At 34.9% G+C, this 24,552-nt stretch overlaps 1 protein-coding gene across 1 annotated transcript in view; it reads right to left on the reverse strand.

The window, feature by feature from the left end:
* The window catches only part of LOC136982589 (SID1 transmembrane family member 1-like), a 101,330-nt gene that overhangs the window by 1,861 nt on the left and 74,917 nt on the right, over positions 1–24,552 (reverse strand). The window contains exons 21-23 of the mRNA XM_067279122.1: positions 22,642–22,747; positions 18,775–18,885; positions 11,512–11,625 (exon numbers count right to left, since the gene is read on the reverse strand). Of these exons, the coding sequence (XP_067135223.1) occupies positions 11,512–11,625; positions 18,775–18,885; positions 22,642–22,747 (331 nt within the window). The remainder of the gene's footprint in view (positions 1–11,511; positions 11,626–18,774; positions 18,886–22,641; positions 22,748–24,552) is intronic.

The following is a 24,552-nucleotide window of genomic DNA, read 5'->3' on the forward strand; positions in this document are numbered from 1 at the left end:
AAAAAAAAATTCTTATTTTGCTTTCTTGTCCATTTCTATCAGTTAAAGATATCATTTTTCTCTTTAAAGATTATTTTATCCCTTTCGATTTCTATGCCGTCAATATAGTTTCCAACGATGGAAACTGCCACTCATTTATGGAATTTTATACAAAAAGCCAGTAAGGCGATAAACTTTTTCTAATCTTTTTAACGTAGTACTAAAATAATAATAGTTGTGTAACGTAGTGTTATTGTTATTATATACATTCAACTTAAGTCGTATTGAATACTAGCAGGTGCGCCCGGCATTGATCGGGCAAAAAGTAATGACAACGAAGATTATAGCCGATCTTACCCGTTTTCACCGGGTGCAAGAATTAGGTTCCCTATTATGAGGCTTATTAGAGAATTTTTAGATGAGTCTAAAAATATGTTCGATTTCCGCAGAAAACCGCATCTAAAATGGTAAAGTAGAAGCAGAGTTCTTCAGGGTAATCCTTAACCCTCTCCCCTCCCCCGCGGGGGGAATTTCCAAAAATCTCTTCTTAGTGTACATTCTCGTGACGTACCGTGCACGAAATTTCAACTCGTAATCGTTTGGTCTCTGCGCTTATCATCATCATCATCATCATCATTATTAACCCATCTCGATTATATTATAAGATTGAAATGTATTTAAAAGAAACATCTCGATTATATTATAAGATTGAAATGTATTTAAAAGAAACTTACAAATCAGTTTATGAAAGCTTTCAGTTACATTATAAACCGTTTTATATGAAAATTTTTTTATCCATTCGCTAATAATACAATTGATTTATATTGCTTTTGCAAGAATTTAAGATATTTTAATCGAATTTACCGAAAAAATATATTTTGCAAAATATTCCAAACTTTTATTTAGAAAATCGTTAATCGACTTTTTTTTAATACTACAAAAGATATAAAGAAAACAATTATTCTTCTGGAAGGATAAAATGCGCGCATTTTTGAAGTAATGAAGACTTTAACATTGTTGTGTATACTCCATTCACTTTTAGTCTTAATCCTAACCGCAGCGCCCAAGTGAGAAAAAGTGGTTCTAGGCAGAAAATTCTGATCTGCTCTCCAACCGGTTTATCTAGTAACCGTGGTTGTAGTTTCGCACTTTTACCAATAGATGGAGTTTTAAAGATTTCGTACACGGTAAGATCCCGCTTAACGCCAGGGATACGTTCCTAGACCGACAGACTTAAACCAAGTCATTTCAGCACAGAATAAATAGGGAAAAGGGAACGCGACCAAAAATAAACAGATTTTACTTTAATTTTAAGCTATTTTTATATGAATTTGTATAATATAATATATGTTAAATAACACACAAACATATGCACGCAGAAATGTAAAGTTCATTTTTTGTGACGAAGGTCCTGGCTCTTCTGAAATTCTTGTTTTTTGCGATAGTCTTCTAGTGTCGTTTATCGCTTTCTTTTTATTTCCTTAAGCAAATGTCGGTAGTAGGAGATCGCATCCAAAACGGGTGCGTTCTTTTATTCCTCCGCATAACTCCGCGTGAGTGACATCCGTTTAAAAATTCCTGCGAAACGCGTTCCTAAATTCCGGTCGGAGTGCGCGCCTTCGAACGGCAAAAACGGCCGCTCGTAGTAGTAGTTTACGTGGAAAGCAACATGGCGTCCTCCATGGCTCAGATAGTTTCGTTTCGGAGTCCATTATATGGTTTTATGAATGATAATTTAGAAGTTGTGAAAGCGCGAGTTAGTGCACGCGATGATATAAGTGTCTTTTCGAATTTTTTTCGTGGCTATTTTAAATGCTTTTTCAACAAATAATCCATTTTACGGTTAAATTTTACAATCGGGACCCTTCTTTTGCCTTTAAAAGCTCATATATTAAAATTATAGATTCCATCACCATCACCATACTATCGATAATGCGGGCGCCGCCATCTTTCTTTCACCGTCGTTCCTAAATGCCTACAAACAGCAGCGCAATCCCGTAGTAGCGGAGACGCAGAGCGACCGCTATTAACGAACGCATCCAAAACGACTCGTTTTGTTTTTGCACTCCTTTCAAATTCGCTACAATTTATCAACGATTTCGGTTATCGTTATCAAACTTTTACTAAGGAAATCTGTAGAGAGATTCTTTGGGTTCTTCGTTTTCAGAATCTCTATTTTCCAGTTCTACACGAATTCCTTCTTCCAGTTCTAGAAAGTCATCGTTAGTAAGGCTCTCACCAGAAACCCGCAGTAACTCTTCAATACCTAGCTCGTCTACCTCTCCTAGTCCTGCTGTATGAATTAGGTTGATAATTTAGTCAACGCTAGGCTCTTCTCGTTGAGAGTTCTTAGATACCTCCCTTGGCCCAGGATTATCTTCATTTTGAAGTTTTAAAAGACGTGCATAAAAAAAATATATAATTTTTTCTGAATATTTCTCTTATCCTTTTCACAGTCTCGAGAAGTAACAGCAAATTGGCTTGAAGATATAGCGTAATCTTCGTTAAAACAACGGTTACAGAATATTAAAAAATTCACACAAAGTTAAAAACTGATAAAAACGCCGACCTTTTATTTTAGGCTAACGGTTAATTTTCTTGCCAAGCCGGACAAGCCAAGATGGCATCCATGATGTTACATTTTTTTTTTTTTTTTTTTTTGCATAATTGCACCAAACAAACAGATTTAAGGAAAGTACAGCGCTACGACGAATTGCCACCTTTTGCTGATTGGTTGGTGTTCGAGAATAATCGTATTATATACGAATCAATGAAATGCCGCTTTAATTTAAATCAGCGTAAATTTTGAGCTTCTTTTAGGCTTCGAACAGACCGCGTTATATCAAATCAGCGTTAATCGAAGAAGCGCTAAACGAAGTCTTACTGTATACTGCAGTTACCACGTTGACGTTCTTTTTATTTACCGTGTCGTTGTTGGAATCAACGATTGAAGTTACCTTTAAGTATTATGACATCGATACGTACAGTACAACGTATTGTGTTCGTGGTGATGTTTGTAAATGTTTTTCCTGTTACGTAATAAAAGGTTGGTGGCGCTGTTGACCACTCGGGAAACCGTTGGTGACGGTGACCTCGACTACGTTTTACTTTCCCCCTTTCAGCGCTGACCTTTGGTGAGTCAAGTTAGTGTTAGCTTTTGTGTAATCTTTGTTCCTTTGTCATGTAACCAGTTACGCGTGTCCAACCAGTTTTCTTGATCTCCGAAAAGCAACATCCAGTCTAACAGTTGTTTAAGCTTAACGAAATTAAATTATATTCCAGTATTATTTTCAATACCGATCTTTTTTCCTGCCGTCAGTCGACAACTCTCAGATGAAAAAGTCGTTTTCATTGGCTGCGTTCGGCAAAGTCGCCAGTTGTAATCGGGCAAAGGTGTTTCAATCGGTAGCTGTTACGATGTTACATCTGTCGAGCGACGAGTGACGTATGGAATCGGAGCAGAAAGCAGCCGTTATTGGTCGGTTGCATCCAGCGATAGGTAAAATAAACCAAAGACGCTACTAAGGGCGGGTTTGGAAATTCTAATTGATGTTACCAGTAACTGCTGGCAATTACCGGAGCGTTTAGAAAATGTAACCTGAATAACCAACCGCAATCACGGTCATAATGTCATCGGTTGTTCTGCGCTACTTATCGAAGTAACCACGGTAACAAAGTAGATACAGCGGTTCTATTGAATTACAAGATGGCGGACACATTGTATCGTGTGACGAATGTGGCCGTGATTTTAAAAATTTGAAGAAAATAAAACATTTTGTTTTTCGCGACACAAAGTGACCAAGATCAGAAAGCCAATGTTGTCCCAAATTTCAGATGAGGCAAGACAGCATGGAAAATGGCCAGCAAATGCTACGAAATTATTGATTTTACAGCAGCGGTTCCCAAAGTGTGCGCCATAGGGAGTTGTAGCTTCCTCACAGGGCGCCACGAAATGTTATAAAAAACTTAGTAATAAAGGTGCACACAGAATCGCAAAATGTTAAAAGCCTCATAAGCCTCATACCATCGCAGAAAAACTCATTCTACCGGCTGCTGTAGATATGGTGAATATCACAATCGATGAGTCCGCTGGGAAGCAGTTTTCAAAAGTGCCTTTGTCCAATAACACCATCAGTGGCAGAACACAGCGCATAGCGAAGGACCTCCAATGTTCAGTCAATTGAAAAAGTAAAAGAGAAGGAATTTGGATTGCAGCTGAAGAGGCCCCTTTTACAATAATGATGTTCACTTGGTTTGCTATGTACGGTTTGTAGATAGTAATATCATTGTAAAAGACTTTCTCTTTTGTAAAAGTATCACTGCTGGTGCTAAGACTCACGACTTGTTCGAGACCCTTGATATTTTTATATCCAAAAATAATTTGTAGTGGACCAAATGCATTATTATCTGTACTGATGGTGCTCGTTCTATGTCCGGCTGTTATGGAGGATTGCAAACACTTTTTCGAAGCAAAGACCCTATTGTACTGTGGACCCATTGCGTTATTCACAGGGAATCACTCGCATCAAAATATCCGAGTCCTACATTGAACCAGGCCTTAGAATATGTAGTAAATGTAGTAAAATTTATAAAAACTCGCCCGTTGAAGGAAAGATTTTTCAAATAACAATGTGAGGATATGGGATCCGAGCACACATCTCTGTTGCATTACACACTTTGAGAAAGTACAAAACATTACCACGAGAGAGCGATGGTTCTCTCGAGGTAATGTGTTTTGTACGTTTGAACTGCAACAGGAAATTTATATTTTTCTTAAAGAGGAAGACTATAAGTATGCCAAAAATTTTGGGAATAAAGATTTTTTAGTAAAACTAACATACTTATGTGATATTTTTGAAAAGCTGAATGCTCTGAATCTCCTGCAAGGAAGCAACATCCGCTTTTGAAGTTGATTGAGAAAATTTCAGCTTTTATGAAAAAAAATTAAAACTATGGAAAAGAAAAATAAATAAAGATGGAGAGAAATAAAGAACGTATCCCCTTTGCAACAGTTTTTGACCGCGATGGAGTTGATTTCTCTCGGGGTGTGAAATCCATTTTTAAAAAACATTTATCACAGTTTATCCACCTGGTTTGAGAAAAATTTTCAAAATCATAATATCGATAAATTTGTATGGATTGAAGATCCATTTAATGCCAGTGCTCCATCTGAATTTACTGCTACAGTAGTAAAGAATCTGATCAAGTTGTCGTGCGATAATAGATGCGAAATGAAAACTTCGGCCGCAACCTCGCTATTGTCTTGCACTTGCCAACACACTCCGCTGTCGAGAACCAAGAATAAAGAACCAAGAGGACCAAGAACAAAGTGAAAATTATAGTTTTGTATTAAAAAAGTTATCTAAAACCAATGAGATTCGAAACATCAACCTCACGATTACGAAACCGAAATCCGTTTTATCGTTATTAATGCTTTTAAAATATAAAACACCGTACCTAATGTAATAGGACGAAAAGTGAAGAGCAAACTGTTTTTAACGCACCGTATGCTGGCAGCCTACCGGAATTGGCGTCGTCCGATGTGTATGCCCGGAACTGCACTACGGCCCATCGGTTTCTGGAACCCATACTGAATTATTTTTATATAACTTAAAGAAACGAAAGTTTCAGATAATATGGTATATTATTTAAATACTATGCAAACTAATCCCGTGAAAGATAGTCGTCAGAATTATGCAGAATTCCCATCGCAAGGTACGGCTAAATGTTTGTTCTTACTAAGGATGATCGATTTTGGATTTGGAGAATCGAATAATAATCAAATGACTAATCGGCATTCTCGATACTGATTAATCGATATCGTCAGAAAGTCCACTAAAATATCGACTATGTCTTCGGATTTCAACTTGTCATACCCGGACCACAGATTGCAGATGAAAGTAAAAATTTTTTCTTTGGCTGGAAGTGCTGGATCTACGGCAATCGTCATTTGAGGTGACACTTAGGATGCCCATTGTTGTTCGTGAATGCATAAACAGCATGACTGTTTTTAAATGTGACCATAAATTGCTGCTGTTGTTCAATGTTTTAACTTCACGACTGCATTTCTTGCATCGCGCTTTCTCTCCATTTATTTCGGTAAAACGCAACCAAACGTTACTAGATCTAGTGCACGATTTTCCGGCGCCATTTTGAAAATACTGAATCGAATTCGAGGCAATTCGATAGTAGTCGAATAAACCGGTTTTAAAAATATCGATATTTAGTCGATAATCATTATCGTTTGGCCATCACTAGTTCTTACACAATGGTCGAAGAGCCAAATCGGCCAGCCGGTAGTCCTTGTCATTGTAAAATTGGCAATATCATTATTGAGTTGTGTTAAAAACATTTCATTCTCACTTATGTTACTCACGTCATGCTACGAAACGCTAAGTAGCTATGTTTTGTGTCATTTTGTCGTAGTGTTCTATTTTTGCTAACGACCCCGTACAGACACAGCTCAGATTTTTGCTTCTATAAACAAAGAGTTTTTGTGGGGTGGTTACCCCAGGAACTGGCCTGGGTTTAGATTTATTTGGTTACTACGACTCGACGGCTAGGCCGCCTGTCGGGAAGAGTTTAATGGGAAACTGGTTCCTATTTAGGTGTTACAAATGTGAAGAAAATCTGGAAAACTATGTGGCCCATCCGTTAGTTGGGCACAAACGTGCGACCAACTATCAGTGTTCCAGTGGTTTTATCCACAATCAGAAAAAATTCTTTTCCGATTGTGGATAAAACCACTAATATGAATTCACTTCAGTAGTGTTACCATGTTTTTACAATATTTAATTTTGACACTTTTTTTTTCAAATTTCGAAGTAATGTCTAATTTTTACCCACAAAGTACAAAACATGCCCAAGAGAAGCCAGAAAACAGACATGTTTTCTGGCTTCTCTGCACTTTCTACACCAATCCCAAAATTCTACATTGGCTATTCCTCTTGGCAAAGCCATACTATGATTGCATTAATTTATAGCGTGCTGCATAATATTTTGTTAGTTATCGTCACTGTAACCCTGTAACCCATTTTTCATATTTGTGTCTTGAACCAGCTTTACCTTTGTTAAAACACTAATAAATCGTTTTCTTGCGATTCTCGACTTATCAGACTTTGTTGTCCAATTAATTTTTCATCATAATGACTGCTAACTGACCATTCAAATTGGATTCTTACAATGCAATAACCAGAATGGTAATTCATATGAACTAGTGTTGCCACCAGGCCAGTTTTTAAATTCATGGTCTGGATTAATTATTAATTTGTCCGGTTTTCGTAGAAATTGTAATTATGATGAAACAAAATAAATTTATAATAATAATTGCGAGTAGTGTTGCCACCTTTTCAAAATTACCGACCAGGACAGCAGGTAAGATTTGTTCCAACAGAAGTCCCTGACTTATGTGCAAGGTTATTTTACAATGTAAAGAATAACGTGCACACCAGTTCTAAACCAGTTAGGGACTTGTGTAGGAGCAACTTAAATTAAGAAATGAAATAACTTAGCTTTAAAGAGCTAAGAAAAAATTAAAAAAAAAGGTCGACAGGCTTCGTAGCAGCCTGTCGACTTTTTTTATCCCGGACAAAATTATTTGTTAACCCGGACAATGAAATTAAAAACGGACAGGTGGCAACATTAATTGTGAGTATTTTATTTTAATGGTTAAAGACTAACTTCACACCCCCACCCAAACTTATCCCCATCTTATTATTGCTAGGCTGAGTGACAGAAAATGTACTTTTAAAATTCTAACTTGCAAATATTAGGTTTGTTCCAACACAAGTCCGTAACTGATTTAAAACTGGCATGCCCATTGTTCAGTTCTTGGCTGTAAAATGACATTGCAGATGCCTTGTATTTATATTATATATTGTATCAGATACAATGTATCTTTTGTAACTTATTATTATTCATGTTGGTATGTGTTATTATTTATTATTCTTACTTTTATGTATTATTTTTGCCATTAATATGGACATCGGACTGTTGTTATTTTTGGATATGCCACATGTGATTATTGTATTACTCTAATAATATATCATGTACCATACATGTTTACCTTCTAATAAAATATTTCTTTTCTACTCACAACAAAACATTTTGTTGTGCTGACCCAGGCATTTTAATTTTAAAATGTCTGGGTCAGCAATTTTGAAAAGGTGGCAAACTGATATGAACACACTTATTGGATGCAAAGTTTGAGAACTTCTGATAGAACTTGGCGTAGTCTGGAGACTGACCAAGTGCTATGTTCCTTCAAGTTACTCAAACGAGACTGTCATATTTGGTTTGTTCTATTGCACTGGTCATATTTTCCACATAAAAAAAGGTTCCATAAGATATGCAAATAGTATCAAGCAAGGTTTAAATGATCCAAATTACCCACAAATATCAAACAGCAGCCAGATTCCTTTGTAATTATTTAGCTTTTAATAATTCAATAAAGTATTTAGCCTTGATAGCCAGTAAAGGAATTTGGCTGTTTGTTGATATTTGAAGTAATTATAAGGCTGGTTGTATTTATTGTACTTATTACCCACAAAGCCTTAAAATAAATGTAGAATAAGGGAGGAAAAGACTATTATCAGATGGTGATCGTTCTACGTGATCTGCACATCAAGAGGAGCTCAGATCAGTAAATTGAGGCTCCTCACATTCACCCATCTGCTATACAAATGATTGCCACTGAAAAGATTCATCAGTAAATTACTTAATTATGAACTGGTACTTTGGTATGATGTCCATTATACCTTCTTAAGCCTTTTTTCGAATTTCCGGTACTAAGTACTAACATTAACGACCACTTAACTAACGTTTTCGATCGCAGAGGCGATCGAAAACGTTAGTTAAGACGTCACCATACAACTCAGTTAGTTAAGACGTCACCATACAACTCAGAGGAAACAACATTGAAACGCGGGTGTATTACAAGCCCGACTACATACCTATGTATACCTGCTGGGTCTGAAGACCCTTATCCGTATAAGATTGCGGCGTTCAGGGCGTTAGTTAGGAGGGCGTACACTCATAACTCTAAAAGGGAGGACACGCTCACAGAGCTGGCACACATAGAAGACATAGCCGCTAGCCATGGATACAGACGTGGCCTAGTCTGTAAATTAGCGCGTAACTTCCGTAATACAAACGCGGCACATCACGCCGCAAGGGCACGGGATAGGTCCAAGTCGGGGCCGAACCAGCGCACGGTGGTCCAGTACAACAGAGGTATGCATGACATATACAAGGAAATAGCGCGGAAGAAGGGCACCGATTTGACGTTCTCAAGAACCCAATCGATCTATTCGCTACTCAGGAACGCCAAGGACAAGCCGGATTTTCTAAGAGCACCGGGGGTGTACAGTATCCCGATAAGGGATCACAGGTCCCAAACGGATTTAATATACATCGGATCTACTAAGAGATCCGTGAAAAAGAGGATCGCGGAACACAGGTATGACGTCAACAAGAAAAGACACACCACCGCCCTCTCGACCTACGCCACCGACCCCGATATAAAGGCAGATTTTGATAAAACCAGCCTAATTAAAACATCATTCGACACGGACCGCATCAGGGCCTTGGAGACCCTTGAGATTTACAAGGCGTCTAAATCAGGGAAATGCATTAATTTCAAAGATGGAAACGTTTTATCATATGCGTGGAGATATGTCTCCGAAGTACACCCGCAATGGTAGCATATCAGAGTAGTGTACTATTCATGTACGGATGTACGCAGTCATTTTTATGATTATATTATAGGCATTAAAAACAAGTTGGATCGTTCGCAATTATGGCACGCGGTGAGAGGTTCGAATCGTTTGAACTTTGAAAGAATTCTATTGCATTCTATCTCGAAAACCGTCGAATAAAACCTGACGAAGATCGCGGAGGCGATCGAAAACGTTAGTTAAGTGGTCGTTAATGTTAGTACTTAGTACCGGAAATTCGAAAAAAGGCTTAAGAAGGTATAATGGATATCATATGTACCGGTATGAGGATTGTTTGGTATGATGTGATCATTTTACAGTGATATTTAGAAATACTAGTTATATATTGAATAAAACTTTATCCATTTTATATATGTATACAGTTTTGTACTTATAATAACCATGTTTTGAAAGCTTATGAGTTCATAAATAAATAGAGGTAATCAGGAGTCACGGCTGTGACTCCCCACCAAGTAAAAAGCTCACTGACAAACTATATATACAGGATTCAGAGTTGCCGATTTTTGGGGTCAATTTCTCCACCTCACCAAACACCTGAAGTATTTCCAAATATCTCGTTCGAACGACAATTGTTTTCTTAGGTAGTGTGCAAAATTTCAAAATTCTCTATAAAACAGTTTTCAAAAATAAGAAATTAAAAAGTGCAAAAATCGCCAAAAAAAGCTATATTTCTTCTCTTCCTCTGACACTGTAGATACTCGTACAGAAAAAAAAACTACTGGATCTTCAAAGTTCAAATTTTAAACAAGACTTTCTCGTTATCAGTGAGGTGCTTACAAAACTTCTGGGTTGATAGGTCAAAGTTTGGAAGTACCCACAAGATTTTTGCCTGTATTATTGTTTTCTACATTTTGCCTCCAAGCACCGAGCTTATCTTTACCAAAGGAAAACTCCCAAGAAAAATTTTGACTGTCGTCTAAATTGTCATAAATTTTTACTTGGTGAAATTTTTTTACATCTCAGATGTTTTATTTGGATTAATATATAGAAGTGTTTCTGGAGTGGAAAAATGAAATGCAAGAAACTGCATGGTCAACTTGAACTGAGTTACTTTTAAATACGCCACTTAGTACAATAATTAAATAAGTGAATTAGATTGGAAAAGAAAACAAATAAATGAAGTATAATGACAAGAATAGGCTAAATGGTACCAAGAAACAAAAAGAAAGCAATGATAATGAAATGATACAAGATATAGTGCTGTGGAACAGCTAGCAAATAAGACTAGTCGTCAATTGTGTTACTGTATAAAATAAAGAATCATTTATTTTGACTATATTTTTACCAATGACATCTTATTCCATGTATTTTTTCTTGATTTCTTTTTCCTAAAAATCATTGCAGAAATATGCATTTGCATCTTCAAAACGTAAATTTTGTTAATTATCAATTGTATAGGATTTTAAAAATATCTTTCATTTATGTGTCCCATGGTATTTTGATGACTAGCCAACTTTGAAAAAAATTATTCAAAACCTTGCTTGATACTATTTTGCATATCTTATGGAAGATTTTTTTGAATGGAAAATATGACTAGTGCAATAGAACAAGCCAAATATGTTTGAGAAACTTCAAGAAACACAGTACTTCGGCAATCCCCGGACTGCACCATGTTCTATCAGAAGTTCTCAAACTTTGAATCCCCAAGTGTGTTCATATGAATTACCATTCCAGTTATTGAATTGTAACAATACAGTTTGAATGGTCAGTTAGCAGTCATTATGATGAAAATTAACTGAACAAGAACGTCTGATAAGTTGAGAAGAAAAGTTTGCTGACTTCCAAAGTATTTACTCACCATGAAAGAGAAGAAGAGGGCAGCACTGGAAAGAAAGTGCCAGACATCATGACCATCATAAAAATTCACCAGTAGACACTTCTTGTTATTCTCTCTGGACAGTGCTGGACTTTTCTGTAAAGAAAATTCATTTCAGTTGTCCTGTTGTAATGCATTGTGTAACAAAAAGAAAACAGGGTTACACGATGTTAGGGTTCAAATGCCAGGCCTGAACTTTTATGACAATCAAAAGCAATGATGATAATAATCCAGAACACATAAGTAACAATTAACAATGTAATATTTATTAAATTGAATAATACAAAAAAAAAACAATTGATTAATTGTACCAACAGTTAGTATATTTGTCAAATAAACAATCAACGACAGTCTTATTTCATATAATAGCAAATCCAATCTCCACCTAGAAGTAACACTCAAACAAAGTATACGTTACAATAAAAAAAAAATATATTTCTTTTTCCAGACAATACATACATAATGTGTCTTTTAACTGTACATCTTTTCTCGTGCAGATGAGGGCTAAGACAATTCCACGGCGGAGTCGACCTTTCATTTGAGGCTTCTCCGCCTACAAATGTAAAACAGTGTGTAAAATGTAAAATGTACTGCTGCCACTAGAGGGAAGTATTGGACTGTTTTACATTTGTAAGCGGACAAGAAGCCTCAAATAAAAGGTTGACTCCACTGTGGAATTGTCTTATCCCTCATCTGCGCGAGAAAAAACGTACAGTTAAAAGACACATTATGTATGTATTGTCTGCAAAGAGAAATATATTTTTTCTTTATTGTATTGTATCGTCCTGGCCTATTTTTAAAAGTATACGTTTCTTACACTATTCACTTCTCAGAGACGTGTCTACAATAGTCGTCGACAGGAGCTATATCACACGACTGTATTGGATGTGCCATTTTTGTCCGATGTTCAATGCAGCTCCGCACTGCCCTAATTTACATTATTTTGCATCACGGGATCAGTCACTGATGCAAAATTAGTATCTCCTGCCTTTTTGACTTTTTGCACAAAGAGGGTTTAGGAGTGTGTCCTTAAAAATAGAAAATAACTAAATAAAAATAATGCCCAAAAACATAAAATAATGATTGGACATTTACTCCTTACACTGTTTTGAATAAATGATTTGGAAATTACAGTAAACTGAGTGGATCAATGAACCAGTCTTTGGTTGTACATTCCAACAAAATTCCTGGCATTTCTAGTAGAAAAAAAATTTCCTATTCTTGAATAATAAAGAACTAGACTTTTCATCAAGCCCCCTTTCTGTTTTCTTCTTTTTTTGTAGACACCCAATCTTCTATATTCTTTAAGGACCACCACCCTTTCAGGACAGCGTGTCACTTCATTTATCCTTTGGAAGAAGCAAACTTTGCCTGCCACTACTGTCCCTTCCAGGTTGATTTTGTACTAAAATAACTAAATAGATCAAACTTTAATTATTGTGGAGAGAAAAAATAACAAAAACCTAATTAAACTAACAAATAGTCTATTGATATCTTTTGTAAAAATATCTATCTTTGTTTCCCTTCAAATTACTTTTGATTTCCTTATAATAATACAAATGCATTTTGAGGGCCTAGAAAGTGTCTTGGTCAATTCAAACCATTAAAGTCAAAACGAACAAAACTTCTCTGACTTAAACACATTGACAGTTGGATATATCATTGGAAGGCACCCAAAATGTGCTGGCATCCAGTTCCCACTTTGTATGCATTAACCTGCACCAACTGACAGATAGTGTTTTGAGTTTTGATATGTCAGATCTGGCCAACTTATAGTGGAGTGTGATTAACCCTTGTATTACCATGGGGTCAACGGTGACCCCACTTCGTGTTTCAGTGTCATATTTTTTACAAAAATGTTTGTAATTTTTTTCCTTTTGTGACTTTTACTATTTTTTTCTCAATTTAGCCTGTCCAAAAAGTATTTTCTGCCAGAGGCTTTATTTTGCAAGTTAACATTAAAACACATCTGTTACCATGGGATCAATCATAACCCCAAAGTTAATTTTTTTTCATTTTGGTAAGTTTCAGTGTTTCTTTCTCTCATTATATGTGGTGACTGTTGTGTAGAATTGTTAAATATTCATTAATTAATGATGTTTCTTATCCTTTCTGAAATTTTCTAATTTTCCTCAGATGAATTATATTGCTCCTCCACTTCTGTTATAGCAATCTCATTGTCACTATGATCTTTAAAATCTTCATAATTATCATACAAGATCTCTTCTTCTTCACTTCCATATATATCATGCACTTTTTCAAACAACAAATTGTGAATTTAACTGCCTGTAGGATTAGAGTTATCCAATTTGTGGCTAAATGAATATGATCTAAATAAACATCTCTGATATGACATGTGATTGCATATTTTACTGCTACAAATAGAAAACCGTAAAACAGGTCATCTTTTTTCAACATTCTCGACATCACTACTTCAAATATTTTATATTACTGATGTAAATACTCTTATATTACGGATACACATGAACCCAAATTGGAATGATGAAAAAGGTTATCTCTCTTGAAATAGAAAAATCACTGGTGAGGAAGTAAGACAAAACTACCAAAATATGGAAACATAGCCAATGTGTGCTTTGACCTAGTCAAAAGACAGGAAGCATTTAAGTCTTTCTTCTAAATGTACACATGTTTCATGCTTTAAACATCTGATCTGTATTGAATGTGCTCCAAAATATAATAATGAAACTGTCAAAAAGTCTCTTTTTGACAGGACAATTCCAGAAGTAGTACAGCAAGTACTCATTATACTGAGAAAGAAGAAAGATTATATTATGTATATATAGATATTTTTCTATTTGTGTATAAAAAAAAATAAACATATAACTTAACATTTTTTACTTTCAGTGAAAGTCAAAATTAAACTGTAAACCGTCAAAATCACTTAAATATATTTTCAGAAAGTATCGAGGTCAGCCTTGACCACATGGTATTCAGTGTAACAATAAAAAGTAGGTAGTACAAAGGGTAACTTTTCTTCAATTAAACTACCAATGATGTACAGTACTTCACATCTCTGTTCTATAAAAGCTTAACCCACCATAAAAAATTATGCTGCATAACAGTTATATTTATTTACTGTACAGTAATTAACATTTAAAATTATCTCTTTTTGGTAAATATACTAAAACATAAATGAGTCGTCATCATTTATTTTTCATCAAAACAGAAAACAATTTCATTTCTTTCCATTGCATAAATAATAAATTTTGCTATTCTTTGGCTTACTCATTTTGCACTTAGCTGAAATTGCTTAGGGTGCAACAAAACAATTACTGAAATAACAACATAACCTAGCAAATGACCATCAAAACAAAGAGCACTTCTTTGTATCAACTACATGTTACTTTATGGAGTGTTACCAACCCATACCCATAGCAAGTAGTAAAAGATTTCTCTGTGAAAAATATGGATTTAATATTTCTATTAAAATTACACCACATCTTTTGCATTTTAATGCACCATATTTTCTTCTATTGACCAATGAAATTTTGCTGTTTTATAGCAGAAAATACAGTGCATTCAATATCACATTTAGACTTCCTGGACAGTCCTGTTGTATGTCATTCTCCATAAATGTTTCTTTAATCAATATACAGTGTACAAGCAAACAATACCTGCTGACAGCTGCTGTTTGCATCATAACTTTATCTATATATATAATCGAGACGAGTTGATAATAATAATAATAATAATAATCAGCGCAGAGCCCAAACGGTTAGGAGTTGAAAGTTGAAATTTGGTACGCAGTTAGGGTACGTCACGAGAACGCACACTAAGAAGGGATTTTTCGAAATTCCTCCCCACGGGGGAGAGGGACAGGATTAAGTCTTAACACTTTCATCAACAATGGAAGTGTTAAGTAACAATGGAAGTGTGAAGCAACAATGGAAGTATGAAGTAATAATGGAAGTGTCAACAGTGGAAGTGTTAACAATGGAAGTGTTACGTAACAATGGAAATGTTAAGAGCCCAAACGGTTAAGAGTAGAAAGTTGAAATTTGGTACATAGTTACGGTACGTCACAAAAACGCACACTAAGAAGGGATTTTTTGAAATTTCTCCCCACGGGGAGAGGGACAGGATTAAGGCTTAACATTTCCATCAACAATGGAAGTGTTAAGTAACAATGGAGAACAAGAGAAGGCGACGTGCAAGATTTACGGGCGCTGGAGGAAAAAAAAAAAGAGTAATATGTTAGAACATATTCGATTTTCAAATTTAAACAGATTAATTCGGTTTTTTTCGACTTTTCTTCTTTAGAATATTCGATGAAAATCGAACAATATAATCAGAACACGTCGTGAAAATCGAACAATATTACAATATTCGATTTTCAAATTCGACCTTTTATTAAAAATATTTAGTTTGTTGATGAAATTACTCTTTTTCTTCTGTGACTATAATGTGATAATCTTAATCTTCGCTATCATTACTTTTGCCCGAGCAACGCCGGGCCTATCTGCTAGTAATCATATAAAACACCAAGCCCAAATTATATTACTAATCAAATTTACTGGGCTACATTTTGGCAAATTATAATTATATATAAATGCTATGTAATTTGGATCAAAAGTGGGTTGTTAAGTCACCATCTTGTATTAAATTTTAATACTTAGAATTAAATAGATTAATTTAAAATATTCTGAAAGAAAAGATTAATCCAAAGCACGAGTGGAACCTGAAACTCAAGCTTATCATATACCTGGATCTCCATCTGATCTTTGCTATTAGACCAGTTAACCTAGAACAGTGTTTCTCAATGGGGGCGTTAATGCACCCATGTGGGTGTTTTTCCATGTTGGGGGAGCGATTAGTAACAATTTATATTTTTGGGGGCAAAAAACAATTTTCTGGGCATTATAGTAAAACATTATATTAAGAATAATTAGATATTTTATTCATTATATCGTACAATAATGTAATATCACAAATGTCTTAACGTTTGTGATATTACAATACAATACAATAATTGAACTAAAAAGAGAGGTGTTCACAAGCACAGATGAATTTTGTGTCTGTTCCACATATGTCCAGTCTGAAAGGTGGAAACCTTTCTCTCCTCTCTTCCTTGACCAAGCTATTCCTTTCCCTTTGTGATCCCTCAGTTCTCTGAATTCTAGACAATTGCAGATGTGGAGTTAATGGGGAGGGGTGCTAATGAGTAGCAGATTTTAGACTCTGCTTACAAATAATTAAACAAATAACATTATACTAGTCACTAGTCTATTCAATGCAATACGAATTTGGCATTAGCCTTGGCCCTTAGCATCGGAATTTTCGAAGTGAAGGAGGTGATACTACGTAATGGTTTTATTAAAGGGGCAACGATTCGTTAGAGGTTGAGAAACACTGACAGTGGATATAACCATAAAAGTCACTCCAGCTGGGACATAACATGGGAAGGAGCAGAGGGGACATGTGCTCTGGACGAAGATGATGGAATGCCAAAATTCCAAAATTGTTACATGCACAAACAAATAAATTCACAGAAAACTGTCACATACGAGTATAAAAAAATCATATAATGAAATAGAATATGCATAATATTAATAAAAAGTGTTTTCTTATGATTTTAAAATTTGTAACAGAGTAACAAAAGTCTTATCCAAAAGGTACCATGTTCAAGTTTGTCCCAATGCCAAATTCTCTAGCCACAGCTCTGACACAATAGCACAGTAAGCAGGAGTTGCAAGTTTGAGTTCCATTTCAGACCAAGGCCGTGGAGTCGGAGTCAGGAGAAATTTCTGGCTAGAGGAATCGGAGTCAGGAAGAATGTGTCAACTCCAACTCTGGCATTTTAAATTTAATTTAGTTTTTTTTTTATTTAAATGAAAGAAAATTTATTTTATATTTAATAATTTTTTAAAATGTTTTTGTATTTTGTTATAATTCATTTATTTTAAGTACAAAATGCAACAATTTAATTTATTAAATATGTATCAATAATTTTCTTTGTAGTATTTGTGTTTAGTAGTTAAATTATTTTGACCCAATTGAATTTGAATATTTTTCATTTATTCCTTTATTATCCCTGCTTTAAATAAGTACTCTATTTTTCTGAATGAGCCAGACTAATTGATCAGAGTATATATTTTTCTTTTCTGAACAAGGGCTGAAGTAGCTAGATCGCACACTTTTTAGTTGGACTAACTTTTCTGGAAAGGTGAAATTGAAGTGCAAAAGCTGTAGAATAAAGATATGTAGATGTAGAATTTTATCACTCCCCCTTTTTCCTCTTATTAAATATTTGTTAAAAATTAATTTTTTTATACAAATAAATATTAATGTAAGTTAAATATTAAAAATACTAACTATAAAAGTATTTGGGGGCTCCTTTCAGAGTTCAGAGTAGGGTAACTCCCTATGAGTGTCTCTGCCCCCCATAAAATGACTTGGTATTTAATTTTGCCAGTCAGGAGTCGAGTCGAGTGTTTTTTACCGACTTTTCAGCCCTGCTTCAGAAGGAATCTTTTCTTCCAGAATATACTAATTAATTCATTCAATTCTAATTTATTAAAATTTAATACAAGTTGGCATTTTAATTGCCTATCTTTAGTCCAAATTTCCTACAATTTGTACATTTAATTAGCCAAAATATTGTTCAATAATAAATCCTGTTTCTTATTTTATTATCCATAGCAGCATAAGTTTCTGACTGATAAAATATTTTCAAATTTTATACAAATTTGACTTTTCCTTTTACTTGAACAAAAATAAAGATGTCATTTAAAATTATTTGTTTCTTATCAACTGACCAAACCCTTTAGGATGTGTCAAAATAGTAGTCAGAAGAAGTTTGTGAATAAGTTACTGGCCCCTTTAAAATGATGACAAATAACAGAAAATGGATGTCTGCCTTTTCATCAAAATTATTCCCATGTTTATTTTTAAAAGGGAAAAAAGTTCAAATAAATGTAATACAGGAAAGGATGTTTCTGAATTATAATCACTGCTTTCTATAAAAATTATCAATCTCTTTGTTGAATGCTTGTCCTCTATTTCAATCAATGATATTCTTCCAGATTACATCAACTGCTACTAAAACCATTCTATTGCTAAACAAACAAAAAATTTCATTGTATTTGTGCTCTTTTTGTTCTGTAGCATCAAACCTAATTTATTCCAATCCACATAAAAATTTTAAGCAAGGGTAATGGTCAAGACTTGCTGCATGGAAAATATCTAACCATCAATGTGATGAAGAAAAACTGAATTACAACTTACCTGCCAAGTGATGTTCTTCTTGGAGAAAAAATAGAGAGCAGCACCCCAAGTAATCATAGAGAGAATAATGTAGGTCAATGAGGGGGGCAAGATCTTCTCTTTGTGACGCAACTGAAAGACAAAAATTACATATATTATTTACTGTTTTATGGTCAAAACAATTATTACTACAACTTAAACACTGTCAACAGATATGACTGCAGTGTTTGGCTTGTTAAACTTTCAGACGGAACAGCGGCCATTACAAATTATCAATCAATTGGCAAAAACACAAAGAACTTTTTCAGCTTAATGTTATCATTTTTTTAATTTGTGTTACTGCATGTTTGTTAATTCATCTCATTGATTGAGGCTTAAGGAATTTGATGGTTAAATTGCATAAATGCATACATATTAAAGTTTTTGCCATCAATTTGAATAGTCAAACAGTTCTGACTGACATAACAGCTTAGACAGTTCTAAACCTGAATATGCTTCAATAAGAATTACACAGTCAGTCAGCCCAAAAAGTTCTCTACAATTACCCCCTATTAAAATTTATTATTCAGTTACAACTACAACTACTACTACTCCTGTAAGGCAACTATATAATCATAATTACTTTATTTCATGACTGCACAGGACCAATAGAAATAAGCATCAGTTTTTACAGTTATATTTGCTTTATGACAAATTAATGGACTTAATTGATGAAATTCTTTAACCGATATATTTTGAACTGAATTAAACAATATATTAATCACCTATTTTTACATATACCATAATTTCATATAGATAACCCACAGCAGAATATACCTTGCAAAAATTGCTAAAACAAAAATATTCCTGCATCCAAAAACTTTCCAGACGGATGTAATTTTGTCAGTATTATTCATGGTACCTCAATGTGTGGGAAGGCAAACATGGTCTTTGTGCTATATCAAATTGCAGTAAACCCATGGTCAGTGACTTGCAAAAGGAGCAATAGTCAAACAATTGAATCTGTGTTGGATGACATTGTCACATTGAAGAAATGGATTGTTCTGAGGAACAAGTTAACATCAAATTCTGGCAGCAGTTAGAAAAATTGGCCAGAGAGATGCTAGAGATGTTACAAACAAGGTATGGAGACGGACAATTGCATGTTTGTTGGTGTTTGAGTAGTATGTGAGGTTTAAAAACAGACAGGACTCCTGTGATGAAAATCCACTGAATGTAAAGCAGGATTAATCTATTACTTCAATAAAGATTCCCACTACACTTAGTCTTTACTCAGAACTAACTTTATTTCTCCAAAGTAAATTCTTCACAAAATTTCACAATATATTTGTTGGTACTTGAAGCATCATTTACACAAAGAATAAAGTACATAAACCCCGTTCATTGGTGTATGAGTCTAGTACTTTGTTCTGCATCAAAAGGAGGAAACATGTGGCTCACGTCTGTTGTCCTCAAGTCGGAGTAAGAAAGTGCTGTTGTCATCTTGTGATGTCGTTTTTTTACTTTTAGTGTTACCAATCTTCCTCTCACCAGGATTGCATTCTCTGCCACAAGAGAACTTCCCTTCCAGTGTTGACAGAAACCATGTAGGGAAGTTCACTTTCCTCCCTGAAGTATCTGTAGTGTCTGTCTCCCCTAGGAGGAAGGCAGGCTTCAGCTGGTTGATCGAGACCGTGACCATGCGATCTTTAATCTTAACTGTAAACCACTAATCAGCCTTTCCGATTACCCTATATGGGCTGTTGTAAGTTGGTTGCAGTGGTTTATGGGCACTGTCTTGCCATACAAAGACCTGTAAACATTTTTGTAGGTCCTTGTATATGAACATTGTCCTACGAGATGTATGGTTAGCTGCCAGTATCAGCTGTAATTGTTGCATGGCCTCCCTAAGTATCGCTACAAACTCTTTTGGATCTGCGTCTTCTGTTGATTTCTGTTCAAGGAATTTCCCTGGTAGTTGTAGGGCTGTTCTGTATACAAGTTCTGCTGTTGTGGCTCCTATGTACTCCTTAAATGCAAAGTGGAATCCCAGTAAGAAGATTGGCAGAAGGTCCACCCAGTGTTTCATCATATGACTTTTTGTTATTGCCTTGAGTGGTTGATGTAATCATTCCACAATTCCATTTGCTTTAGGGTTAAAAGCGGTTGTGCATATTTTGTCTATTCCCAAAAGCTTGGTTAGGGCCTTGAATAATTCTGCTTCAAACTGTTGCCCTTGGTCACTGGAAATTCATTGTGGGATGCCAAAGTGGGATATCCAACCAGACAAAAATGCCCGGGCAACTGTCTCAGCCCTAATGTCTATAATAGGGACTTTGGGCCATTGTGTAAAACCAGTTTATTATTGTGAGAGCATATGTATAACCCTGAAATGGTGGTAGTGATCCTACTAGGTCTAGATGAATCTCTCATTCAATATTAGGAAGAAATCCAACAAGCTGGTGATGTGGTGATTGGATTGACTTTCACTCGGAGAGAGCAGTTGAACTTCAATAGACGTCTGTTTTACTTCATTAAATTTTACACAGTTTATACATTTATGAGGGCCCAGATGGAAATCGATTTTGTGGTCTGAATGTTAGCAATCAAACAAGATATTAAAAATCTCATTTTTCAGAAAAGAATAAAGAAAGATTTAAAGGACTCGTTTAAACAGAGAAAGTTTTTTTTATATAAAATGGAAAACAAACGATGAATTGTGTGGAAAAGGCCAAAGTCAAGGAAAATGTAGTTAGAGAGAAATTGTGTTTAGTCACAAGTTTGACCTCTCCCGTGCCCCCGAAAAATTTCAAATTGTCACCAGGTGACAAGGGGAGACCAATCAAAAGGCAGAATCAGGGGTAAAATGTATAAAAACACGCAATTCAAGAACGTGAAGTTCTTGGTTCGTAGTTCTCCCATCTTGAACTTTTGTGATTCAGTAGAAGATCAATGGAAGATTTCCCAACATAATTGGAATAAACTTCCTTCTGCCATGTTGTCTGTTCTGCCCAGGTTCATCTGTTTGCCAGAGAATATCGTCCAAAGGAGTTTCATGCACCTCGGGGTCATCAATGTTCATGTCATTGTGGGACTGAAGAAAAATGATGACCAGAACATTCGGACTTTGTTCAGACTTGATTCTTGCTCCTTGAGCTGTATTACAACTTAATTTAAGGAATTGTTGTAAGAAACTTTTTATATTTTAATTAATGGGTTAACGATGGCAAGCATGTCTTTTATGCTCACATACAATAGTCATGAGCATAAAAAGCTGTCCTGATTAACATACCCAGTTAGCACCATCCCAGTTAGATCTCACACATTTCATTATTTATAAAGTGGTAAAGATTTCGAGAGAGTTTGAGTTTTGTTGAACATCCAAAGAGGGAGGTTACAAAAACTTGGACAAATGGGACAACGGGAATAAGTAAAAATTTCAAGAAAAATGCAAATTTAATTTATGGCTGGCCCAATAGCTCTTGAAACAATATTTATGTTTTGTATGCATTCAAAGGTTTCTCTTGTCAGTACCATTAACAATTCTCTCATTATTCAATGAAATGTATCCAAAATTTATTCAGAGCAATTTTATAATTAAAGTAATCTCTTATACACTGGAAATAATCAAATAATGCTATACTGAAACAAGTGCTCATTGTAACCAACATTGCACACTTATTTTCAGTTTATCTTATTTTGTAAGTTGTTTCTTTAAATAAATATTATCATCTCAAGTATCCTCAACCATCCCCAAAGTTGGTAATTTTCTGCACACAGTTTTTTCCCCAATTAAATTAAATTTTTGTTTCCAAATTCTGAGCTCTAATAATAATATTCTGTAACATATTTTTGTGGTGAATTTCCATGTAAAGTTAAATAAATGTTTAAAAATTAATCTTAATATACCTTCATGATAATGTAGAAAGCAAGATACAACAGCAGATTAGTGATGAATATTGCTAACAAATAGGAAGCAAAATCCCTGGGAAGAATGATCAATCCATAGAATGACCTAGAAATAAAGAATTCATTTTAAATTTTATAAATGAAAAATTTTCATAAATATTTCTCCACTACATATTTCAAATAATTTGTATTTCTGATATACAGGATCAGTTATAATTAAACAAGAATTGCTTATAACTCTGCATAGAAAGAACTAACTTATCAGACTAAATGCAATTAAATTTGATTTTGCATACTTTCCTGGCCATAGGACTTCAATTTCACAAATAAGAAGTTTAGTTCCAAAATTTCCCAATGGGAAAAAATTCAGCACTAATGTCTTTGAAATTTCCATGTTAGATACATGGTGGAATAAATTTAGGGTTTATAAAGGGCTGGGAAAAATGTCCAATGGTGTTAACAACTACTGTAGTGCAAACAAAATTTTTAGTAATAAAATTCAAACATTTTTGACAATATTCAAATTAATATAAATAACCTCAACTAGACAAATACCGAAAAACCAGCAAAAATACAAGAAATAAAACAAAAATAAACATTTTCTTCTGTTTTAAATGATCATATTCATGTTAGAACAACACAAATATAAATGAATGAGTTTTTAAAAAATAGAACAGAAAGTTAAAAGTTATATATGTCTAATAAACCATCAATACACCTTTCTAGCTGAGATATGTTTATTAATCAAAACACTAACGTTTTCAACCTAATACGACAGACCATCTTAAAATAAAATAAAAATGGATGCGAATAAACACACATCAAAACCCGATAATATTAATCCATTACATCATCAACTGCCGTAAATAATTGGGCTATAAACGATTAAAGATTATAAATAAATTTGGCACTTGAGGTAGGCGTTAGGCACCATCTATTATTAAAATTAATAAAATTATTAATATAATTTTATTAATTTTTTAAATTAAATTAATAAAATAATTTTTTTAATAAATTAAATTATTAATAAATTAAAATTATTATTTATTTATAATCTTTAATCGTTTATAGCCCAATTATTTACGGTAGTTGATGATGTAATAGAATAATATTATCAGGTTTTGATGTGTGTTTATTTGTATATATACCTTGCCGGGGTTGCGATGGTCCGTTTTCTGCAGTACAACGTTGGGAGGAGCATTGCAGCTACCTCCATTCTCACTTCTGCCATCACTACATTCGACTTCATCATCTGTCAGGAGCCATACTGTGTTAACAATAAACCTGCCTGCTTACCTACAACTGTGTCACCTTACGTGGTACCTCCAGTTATCCCTGGGTTACAACTATCATTCCTAGCAACAATCTCTCTGTTTTGCATCACAGCAATATCAGCACTAACCTCACCTGCTGCACGGAACTCCTCATCAACCGGAGTAGGTTTATCATAATCAACTTTTACTGCCCAAAGGACACCCCCATAGAAGACTTTTTGGGCATCGTTCAAGACAGTTTGGACACCTTCACTGATGTGTACTACATATTGGCTGGAGATATTAACACGCACTCTCCCAGGCGACCGTCTTGACCGTGAAAGTAGTATCCTGGAGGAGTTCTGCGCATGAAATGGCCTCCACATTGTTAACAACTCCAGTTCAATGCCGACATTTGTTTCCAGCCAGGGACACAGTTGGATCGACATCACTGCCTGCTCCCTGGGCTACCTTTCCTCTATCAGTGACTGGCACGTTCGGGACGACTCTCTGGATAACCATGCAATGATTTCCTTCACCATCAACTCCACCATTTCCAATGAACTTCATCACCCTCATCCCAGATTCAACCTTAAGAAAGCCGATTGGCTTGGTCTCCAGACTTACGTTTCTACTAACACTAGAAACTGTAGTTCTG

The sequence above is a fragment of the Centruroides vittatus genome, unplaced genomic scaffold (assembly GCF_030686945.1).
Source record: "Centruroides vittatus isolate TY-2023 unplaced genomic scaffold, ASM3068694v2 contig_854, whole genome shotgun sequence".
NCBI classification, from domain to species: domain Eukaryota; kingdom Metazoa; phylum Arthropoda; class Arachnida; order Scorpiones; family Buthidae; genus Centruroides; species Centruroides vittatus.